Source organism: Pantherophis guttatus, chromosome 18, assembly GCF_059756535.1.
Source record: "Pantherophis guttatus breed Tessera chromosome 18, ASM5975653v1, whole genome shotgun sequence".
Classification (NCBI taxonomy): Eukaryota; Metazoa; Chordata; class Lepidosauria; order Squamata; family Colubridae; genus Pantherophis; species Pantherophis guttatus.
In genome coordinates, this window is record NC_142080.1 from 2,590,001 (window position 1) to 2,600,000 (window position 10,000).

Sequence of the window (10,000 nt, forward strand, 5' to 3'; positions counted from 1 at the left end):
CAGGTGCTGGGCACAGGAATCCTGGTGCTGGGCATCTTGGCCATTATCGATGCCCGGAATAAACGCATCCCACCCGGATTAGACCCGTTGGCCGTGGGACTCCTGGTCTTCAGCCTCAGCGTGGCGATGGGTGCCAACTGCAGCTGTGCCATCAACCCGGCTCGGGATCTGGGGCCACGGCTATTCACCTACATCGCCGGATGGGGTCCCCAGGTGTTCAGGTGGGTGTCGACCTCCCCATTCCCATTCAGGAGGCCAAGCCAGGTGTGCTAATCCCCAAACGCAGAAACTGTTAACTAGCGCCTGCTAAATTTTACAATTTAATTCTAAATTTTCGTTTTGCAGAAAATAGCCCGAAGCTCAAAATTCAGTAATTATACACCTTCCTTTTTTTTTTTTTTTTTTAATTTGATTTATATGCCGCCCTTCTCCGGAGACTTACGGGGGCTTACAATGCGTTAAGCAATAGCCTTCATCCTTTTGTATATTTTTATACAAAGTCAGCTTATTGCCCCCACAAACTGGGTCCTCAATTTACCTACCTTAGAAAGGATGGAAGGCTGAGTCAACCTTGAGCCTTGGAGAGATTCGAACCAGCAGAAATTGCAGGCAGCTGTGTTAATAACAGGGTGCATTAAACCACTGTACTATCAAGTCTCCTTTTCCCCTCTCTATATTTTATACAGGTAGTCCTGGATTTACGACCACAAATGGAGCCCCCAATTTCTGTGGCTCAGCGAGACAGCTGTTTTACGACCTTTCTTGCCGCAGCCGCGAAGCGGATTCCCGGCGTTAACTTAGTACCACGGTTGGTCAGCCAATCCGGAGTCTCCTCGTGGATTTGACTGGTCAGAAGGTCGCAAAAAAATGGGATCACGTGACCCCGGGATGCTGCGCCCGTCATAAATACGAGTCGGTTGCAGAGCGTCTGAATTTTGATCAGAGTATCCCGGGGGTTACGTGATCCCCTTTTGTGACGTCCACAGGGAAGCCGGGTGGTACGTAACTTAAGAATTGAAGCGATTCGCTTAAAAACCATGGCAAGAAAGGTCGTAAAGAAACGGGCACATTTCATCATATGTGGTGGACTTCATCTGTTCAAGACTATTTGTCGCTCAATCTGTCTAACTTTACCCTTCCTCTCTTCTTTTTGCTCTTCCAGTGCCGGACACTGTTGGTGGTGGGTTCCCATTGCCGCCCCCATGTTGGGAGCCACGATTGGGACGGCGGTCTATCAATTCGGAGTCGAATTTCACCACCCAGCAGATCCGAAAGAGCCGGAAAACTCGAATCTGGAAAAACTGGAGCTGGGACGCGAGAAAGAGATGGATTTACCCGTTTACGTCGTGAACGCCTACGCCGAATCGTGGACGGGTGCCGGCACGGAGTCCCGCTCGTCCGGCGAACCCTCAAAATGAAACCTCCGACTAAGACGCCTAAGAGAGGCGTCTTCCTCCTTCGTTCCCTTTTGGATGTATTGGGTGGGAGGACGTCTTCCTAAATTTGGGAATTTGTATTCATCAAGACTTGGAAAGAGAGATTTGTGTGTCTGTGACAGTGGCTGAAATGAATACTAGGTATCCGAGGAAAGACCCACGAATAAAGACCGTGTTTCCGTTGCGTGTCTTGGCCGGAGTTTGGCACAAAGCAGGGCCTTTTCGGCGGTGGCCCCTTCACTGCGTACAAACCAGCAAGGATTACTTCTCTGGTCCCGTTTTTGGTGTGAAAAAGGGTGCATCTGAGCCCCCCCCCGAGTCCATTCCAAGTCTCCAATAAGCATCTCCAGATTCCGGCGGCCAACTGCTACGTCGGCGGTCACTTCCCGGGAAAAACGGCGGTGAGACAGTCACAATTGGGCAGGCTGTTTTCAGACTCTTCCTTTTCCGCGCTTGGATTTCGGGGATGGTTAAGACGTCGCCTCTTTTTCACGTCGTTGAGAGGAACTCCGGAGATCTGAGCTAAGGATCTTTGGGGCGGGGAGGGGGTGTCTCCGAAAGCGTGTGTGTGTGTGTCAGAAATAAATTATTTATTTTCACCTCGGCATGGCGATAAGTAGTCCTTGACTTACTACAGCTCGTTTAGTGACCATTTGAGGTTACAACGGCACTGAAAAAAGGGACGTTTTTCACACTTACGACCGATGCAGCGTCCCCAGGGTGGCGTGGTCAAAATTCAGACGCTCGGCAACTGACTCGTAGCATCCCTGAGTTCATGTGATCCCCCTTTTTGTGACCTTCCGACCAACCACATCAATGGGGAAGCCCGACTCCACTTAACAACCGAGTTATTAATTTAGCAGCGGTGGCGACTTGCTTAACAACGGTGGCAAGGAAGGTCGTAAAATAGGACAAAAACTCACTTCACAAATGTCTCACTTTAACCACAGAAATGTTGAGCTCGATTGTGGTCGTTAAGTCGAGAACTCTCTGTATTAACCCCTTAAGATGCAGACCTATTTGAGAAGGGAAGTCGAACGGGGAAACTGAGGAAGCCATGTTCACTCCCGGACTGAATCAATACATTTCGGAGCTCAAAGTTGAAAATTAATTGTGTAACTCACAAGGCACAAAAGTCGCATCTGACAGCCTCCGGGAAGGAATTAAGGAAGAGAAATACGGGGTAACACGGACATTAAATGTAGGGTAGAGCTTGTAGCCCTGATTGTCAGCTTCCTAGTTGGCTATTGCTGGCAGACAAATGCAGGCTTAGATTAATCTCGAACCGGTTGGGTAAAGCAATTTTCAGGAGCCAGAAATCTTAAGGGAAGCCTCCTCAGCCAGGAGCAGTCTATCACATATGTGGAATAAGTCCCTCCAGCTTTTTTTTAATTTCCTGAGCTGCTTCTGATTGGCTCCCCAAGGATCCAAGCTGATGATTGGCTGAAACGAACCATCTTAAAAAAATAATAATGCAGAATTGAATACAGGTAAGTCCTCGATTTACGACCCGCAACGGAGCCCCGGATTGATGCGGCTGAGCGAGGCCTTTGTTTAAGTAAGGCTTGCGTTCTTTTTTTTTGTTGTTGTTGTTGTCGTCGCTGCCACCGTCGTTAAGCGAATCGCCTGCCCTGGCTACATTCCTGAGACAGTCGTTCAGTGAATTCGACTTCCCCGTTGAATTTTGCTCAGGTCGCAAAAGGGGGAAATCGCACGACCCCGGGGACCGTCATAAATACGAGTCCGTTTGGCCAAGCGTCTGATTTTGGATCACGTAAAGAGGGGACGGACGTCACGGTCGTAAGCTTTTTTCCCCACAAATGCCGTCGTAAGTTCGAATCTTAAGAAAACCGGCCAGCTCGTTTGGAAATCAGCAAAGCCCTAAAAGAAGAGAAGAGAAGAGAAGAGAAGAGAAGAGAAGAGAAGAGAAAGGAAGAGAAGAGAAGAGAAGAGAAGAGAAGAGAAGAGAAGAGAAGAGAAAGGAAGAGAAGAGAAAGGAAGAGAAGAGAAGAGAAGAGAAGAGAAAGGAAGAGAAGAGAAGAGAAAGGAAGAGAAGAGAAGAGAAGAGAAAGGAATAGAAGAGATGAGAAGAGAAGAGAAGAGAAGAGAAAGGAATAGAATAGAGAAGAGAAGAGAAGAGAAGAGAAGAGAAGAGAAGAGAAGAGAAGAGAAAGGAAGAGAATAGAATAGAATAGAATAGAATAGAATAGAATAGAATAGAATAGAAAGTTGGAAGGGACCTTGGAGGTCATATAGTCCAACCCCCTGTTTAGGCCTACACCATGCCCCAGGAGGAAAAGTGTTTGTGTCCCTGTGTTTGTATAGTTGTGTGTGTGTGTGAGGTCATGCACAGTGCCCAAAAACCCATAAAAACAACCTTTCAGTGTTGGACATTATCAAGAGTGGTGAGATTTTATTTTTGTTTTTAAAGGAGCCGGCTCACATCGCCAGGTTTCCTAAACGCAGCGTGGCATCGTGCCCCCTCCAAAATTTCATCCCGAGGCGGGCATGGGGCGTGCCCCATTCCTGCCACTAGAGGCTCCTAAATTGTGTGTGTGTGGGGGGGGGGGTGTTTGAGGGTTTGTGAGCAGAAGAAAAGGCCCTAGGAATGTGGACTAGCAACTCCGGGCAAGGCCCAACGTGTCTGGGTGCCGAGATCGAGACCTGCTCAATGCTGAAAAGATTCCCAAAACAACGGCGAAGAAGATCTCCCCGTTGAAAAGCGAATGTTCCCGTTTTTGTTGGTTGGAGCAGCAAAATTGCAAAAATGCGTCCTTCTCCAAAGCTAACAAGCCCCTTCCCCTCTCTAGAGTCTTTTCTTTCTTTCTTTTTCTTTCTTTTTCTTTCTTTTTTTTTCTTTTCTTTCTTTCTTTCTTTTTCTTTCTTCCTTCCCTCCCTCCCCTCTATTTTCCTTCCTCCCTCTCTCCTTCCTTCCCTGCTTTTCCTTCTTTTTTCTTTTTCTCTTTTTCTCCCTCCCTCCCTCCCCTCTATTTTCCTTCCTCCCTTTGCTGCTTTTCCTTTTCCTTTCTTTTCCTCCTGTCCTATTTTCCTTTCTCCCTCCCTCCCTCCTTCCCTTCCTTCTTTCCTTTTTCTTCCTTCCCTCCCTCCCCTCTATTTTCCTTCCTCCCTCCCTCTCCCTCCTTCCCTGCTTTTCCTTTTTTCCTTTTTCTTTTTCTCCCTCCCCCCCTCTATTTTCCTTCCTCCCTCTCTCCTTCCTTCCCTGCTTTTCCTTCTTTTTTCTTTTTCTCTTTTTCTCCCTCCCTCCCTCCCCTCTATTTTCCTTCCTCCCTTTGCTGCTTTTCCTTTTCCTTTCTTTTCCTCCTGTCCTATTTTCCTTTCTCCCTCCCTCCCTCCTTCCCTTCCTTCTTTCCTTTTTCTTCCTTCCCTCCCTCCCCTCTATTTTCCTTCCTCCCTCCCTCTCTCCCTCCTTCCCTGCTTTTCCTTTTTTCCTTTTTCTTTTTCTCCCTCCCCCCCTCTATTTTCCTTCCTCCCTTTGCTGCTTTTCCTTTCTTTTCCTTTTCCTTTCTTTTCCTCCTGCCCTATTTTCCTTTCTCCCTCCCTCCCTCCTTCCCTTCCTTCTTTCTTTTTTCTTTCCTTTTTTCTTCCTTCCCTCCCTCCCCTCTATTTTCCTTCTTTCCTTCCTTCCTCCCTCTCTCCTTCCCTGCCTGCTTTTTTCTTTCTTTCTTCCTTTTTCTTCCCTCCCTCCCTCCCCTCTATTTTTCCTTCCCTTTCCTGCTTTTCCTTTCCTTTTTCCTTTTTTCTTTCTTTCCTCCCTCCCTCCCTCTCTCCCCTCTATTTTCTTCCCTCCCTGCCTGTTTCTTTCTTTCTTTCTTTCTTTTTCTCTTTCTTTCTTTCTTTCTTTTTCTTTTCTTCTTTCTTTCTTTCTTCCTCTTTTTTCTTTCCTTCCTTCCTTCTTTCTCTCTCTCTCTCTCTCTCTCTTTCTTCCTCTCTCCCTTTATAGACGTTTCCCCCTGATTTTATGTATTTCAGATAGTCCTTACAAGAGTTCATTTAACAACCATTCAAAGTGACGACATCCCGGATAAAAAATGACGGAGGATCAATTTTCACACTTATGACGGTGGCAGCATCCCCATCATCACGTGAATAACATTCAGAGAGCTGGCACATCGCTGACTCAAATTTACGACGGTTGCAACGTCCCGGAGTCATGCGATCCCGTTTTGCGACCTCAGTCAAGCCACATTCACTTAACAACCATGGTACTCATTTAATAACTGCGGCAAGAAAGGTTGTAAAACAGGGCCAAGCTCCCTTCGCAAATGTCTCGCTTAGCGGCTTAAATTTTGGGCTCCACTGTCGTCTTAAGTAGCTGTTAAGAAAACATCTTCACCTCTTAAGGAGTTTTGGAGCAAATATATATATATATATATAAAAAAAGAGCGAGAGAGATTGGCAAAGGTTCATTTTTCCACAAGGGAAAAAAAAAATGCAGTTTAAAGGGAAAAGTTTTGCCTCCAAGGACTCCAGGATTTTCGACCCGCGGCAAAGAATTATTTTACACTTCCCAAGCAAGAAACATTCCTGTGTCATGGATTTTCTTCTTTCTTTTTTAAACAAAAAGGATTTTTTTTTTTTTAAAGAAAGGTTCAGCCTCATTTTGAAGACAGTTTCAAGTGCTCTATTTAAACTCGAGGTGGTTTTTCTGGAATGTTTGCTAAGGAAACTAAAAGAAAAAAAAGGCACGGCAGCAGCTTAAAAAAATACATTTATTTTACTGATTTAATTCATTCATCATCTCATCTTCACCACCTGTCTTGCTTTTTTTTAAGTGATTCTTGATTCTTAAGTTGGAAAAACGGGGATGTTTTAAAAGAGAGGGGGGGGCAAAAAAAAAACAAAAACAGACTAGTTGGGGATGATGGGTGTTTTAGTCCTTTATCCGGTCGGGAGGGAGCTGTTTCCAAAGTTTAATGTTTATGGCAAGCTTGGCAAATGTACTAGACCCACAAAAGGCTCAGCGTAAAAGCAGATTATTTGAGAGAGGGGAATAAAAACAATATTGGCAGAGAAAAAGGAACTAAATCTATATAAAAGCTGAAGCTTGCAGGAGATGCAATCCAGGAAAAAAAAAAAACAACACCAAGTCCTCGCTTTACGACCACGTTTGAGAGCAGAATGTCTGCTGTAAAACACTACCGTCGTAAGTTGAGACACCACACGAACCGGACTCAACTTTAAAACCATTTTTATAACGGTTGGGAGTCGAATCCTGTGCCAGAAGTCGAGTCGCGGGGGTCGTAAGTGCGAGTCACGCGGTCGTAAGTGCAAATCCAAGCTGAATGGCCCGTTCAGGTCCCAAATGGCCATCTTTTCTGTAGCAAGAGCCCAAATTTTCTCCTTTTGGGGGGGGGGGGAGAAGAAGGAAAATGAAAAAAAAAAAAAAAGAGAGAGAGAGAGAAATTTATTTATTTATTTTATTTATTTTTTCAGACTTTTATACCGCCCTTCTCCTTTCGGACTCAGGGCGGTGAACAGCCAAATATTTATTTATTTATTTATTTATTATTGAATTTCTATACCGCCCTTCTCCCTGAGGACTCAGGGCGATGTACAGCCAGAATTAAAAAACATGCAGGACAAATATTAAAAAACAATTAAAAGATATATAAATTTGGCCCAATTAAAACTCACAACCAATTAAAACAATTTAAAACATTTAAAAACATTTAAAAATTTCTTCTTAAGCCAGCCCGGCTTGCTTGAAAAAATGGGTTTTAAATATTGCTTTTTTCCCTTTCCTTTTGCAATCAGATATGGCTAAGAAGCCGCAGAACCTCCACGAGAAGGAGCAGTCTATCTTGAAATGGCCCTTTGCAAGGGGGAATGGGGCGTGGGGAGGCCGGGGACCCTCATTCCAAACCGAGATTTAAGGGGAGGGGGCAGCGGAGCGGATAAAGGGGAAGAGAGGGGGAGCAAACCCTGCATTATATATAATTTATCGCATTCCATATAATAATCTGCCTCTTCCTCTTCATCGTCTCGGTTGATGTAGGGCTGTTGTTTTAATTGTCAGTTTCAAGGCACCCCGCCCAGGATCACAGACAGGAGACAAATGAAATGAAAAGCCTGGGAAAATGGGGCAAGCCAAAAGGGAGTGGGTCGAGGCAGGGCGGGGCAGCCAAGGCCCGACTGGATGACCTCGGAGGGACCCTGAGGCTGGTTTTTGGGATATGTGGATGGGTGGGTGGGTTAAAGAGGCTGGAGAATGGACTAACTGGGGGTCCGACTGGATGACCTCAGGATCCCCCTGATTGGGTGGGTGGGTGGGCTGGCGACTAGGCAGAGAATGGAGGAAATGGGGTCCGACTGGATGACCTCGGAGGGGTCCTCCCAGGCTGTATTGACTGGGGGTGGGGTGGGGTAGGGGAAAGAACGGACTGGAGACTGGGCGGAGAACGAGAAACAGGGGCAGCCGACTGGATGACCTCAAGTGGACCCTCCCAGGCTGGATTGTGGGGGGTTGGGGGGGGAGAGACTTGGGGAGGGGGGCGGAAATGGGGTGGTCGGTGGTCCGACTAGATGACCTCAGAGGGACCATCCCGGGCCGGATTGCGGGGAGGGGGAAAAATGGGGCAGCCGGGGGTCTGACTGCATGACCTCAGAGGGACCCTCCCGGGCTGGATTGCAGGGGGGGAGAGTCTTGGGGAGGGGGGGAAATGGGGCAGGCTGGGGTCCCGACTAGATGACCTCAGAGGGGACCTCCCAGGCTGGATTGTGGGAGGGTGACGGATGACGACTGGGGCAGCCGGGGGTCTGACTAGATGACCTCAGAGGAACCCTCCCGGGCTGGATTGCAGGGGGGGAGAGTCTTGGGGAGGGGGGGAAATGGGGCAGGCTGGGGTCCCGACTGCATGACCTCAGAGGGACCCTCCAGGGCCGGATTGCAGAGGGGGGAAGAGACTTGGGGAAGGGGCAACCGGGGGTCCCGACTAGATGACCTCAGAGGGACCCTCCCGGGCTGGATTGCGGGGTGGGGGGAAGACTTGGGGAGGGGGGAAATGGGGCGGTCGGTGGTCCGACTAGATGACCTCAGAGGGACCCTCCCGGGCTGGATTGCGGGGTGGGGGGAAGACTTGGGGAGGGGGGAAATGGGGCGGTCGGTGGTCCGACTAGATGACCTCAGAGGGACCCTCCCGGGCCGGATTGCGGGGAAGGGGGAAAAATGGGGGGTCCGACTGCATGACCTCGGAGGGGCCCTCCCGGGCTGGCTCGGCCGGGGGTGGGGGGGAAAGAAGGGACTGGAGAAACGGGGGCAGCCGGGGGAGGGAGGGGTCCGACTGGATGAGCTCGGGGCTCCCCCTCCCAGGCAGGCGGGAGGGCGGGCGGGGCCTGAGTGGGGCGGGGGGGGGCGGGAGGCGGCCTCCCCTTTCATCACTTCCGCCCCTCCCTCCTCCAGCCGAGCCAGCCGGGCAGCCAGGCGGGCCGCGGGGCCGGGCGGAGGGGCCGCGGGGACCGCCCGCCACCCACCCCCCGGGATGGAGCCCAGCGGCGGCGGCGGCGGCGGCCGAGCCTCCTCCGCGCAGGGGCTCCGCGCTCAGGTAGGCGGCCGCCTCGGGGCTCGGAGGGGGAGATCGACCAAGGGGTTTGATTAGGAGATCCACTTAGGGGTTTGATTAGGAGACCGACTAAAGGTTTTGATTAGGAGATCGATTAAGGGCTTTGATTAGGAGATCGACTAAACGTTTTCATTAGGAGATCGACTAGGTTTTCATTAGGAGATAGACTAAACGTTTTGATTAGGAGATCGATTAAGGGGTTTGAGTAGGAGATCGACTACACATTTTGATTAGGAGATCGACTAGGTTTTGATTAGGAGATCGACTAAAGGTTTTGATTAGGAGATTGATTAAGGGGTTTGAGTAGGAGAGCGATTAAGGGGTTTGATTAGATCGACTAAGGATTGATTGGGAGAGCGATTAAAGGGCTTGATTAGGAGATTGACTAAGGGATTTGATTAGGAGATCGATTAAGGGGTTTGATTAGGAGATCGACTAAACGTTTTCATTAGGAGATCGACTAGGTTTTCATTAGGAGATCGACTAAAGGTTTTGATTAGGAGAGCAATTAAGGGGTTTGATTAGGAGATCCGTTAAGGGGTTTGATTAGGAGATCGACTAGGTTTTGATTAGGAGAGCAATTAAGGATCGATTGGGAGATTGACTTAAGAGGTTTGATTAGGAGAGCGATTAAGTGATCTGAATAGGAGATCGACTAAAGGTTTTGATTAGATCGATGAAGGGATTTGATTAGGAGATCGACTAAACATTTTGACTAGGAGATCGACTAAGGGATTTTTTTTATTTTATTTTTTTAAATTTGATTTATATGCCGCCCTTCTCCGCAGACTCAGGGCGGCTTACAATGGGTTTAATAGCTTTAGGAGGTCAACTAAAGGTTTTGATGAGATCAATTAAGGGATTTGATTAGAAGATCGATTAAGGGGCTTAATTAGGAGATCGATTAAGGGATCGTTTAGGGCATTGCTTGTTAGGGGACTGACTAGTGATCGATTAGGGGATTGTTAGGGGCTGATGGGTGAA

The 10,000-nt window shown here is 48.3% G+C and overlaps 2 protein-coding genes across 2 annotated transcripts in view; both read left to right on the forward strand.

The window, feature by feature from the left end:
- AQP10 (aquaporin 10) overlaps positions 1 to 1,502 on the forward strand; it is an 8,772-nt gene extending 7,270 nt beyond the window's left edge. Inside the window, exons 5-6 of the mRNA XM_060685043.2 lie at positions 4 to 221; positions 1,163 to 1,502. Of these exons, the coding sequence (XP_060541026.1) occupies positions 4 to 221; positions 1,163 to 1,418 (474 nt within the window). The 3' untranslated portion in view covers positions 1,419 to 1,502. The remainder of the gene's footprint in view (positions 1 to 3; positions 222 to 1,162) is intronic.
- A 7,360-nt stretch (positions 1,503 to 8,862) lies between these two features.
- ATP8B2 (ATPase phospholipid transporting 8B2) overlaps positions 8,863 to 10,000 on the forward strand; it is a 38,190-nt gene continuing 37,052 nt past the window's right edge. The window contains exon 1 of the mRNA XM_087881347.1: positions 8,863 to 8,998. The gene's annotated coding sequence lies outside the window, so the exon portion shown is untranslated. The remainder of the gene's footprint in view (positions 8,999 to 10,000) is intronic.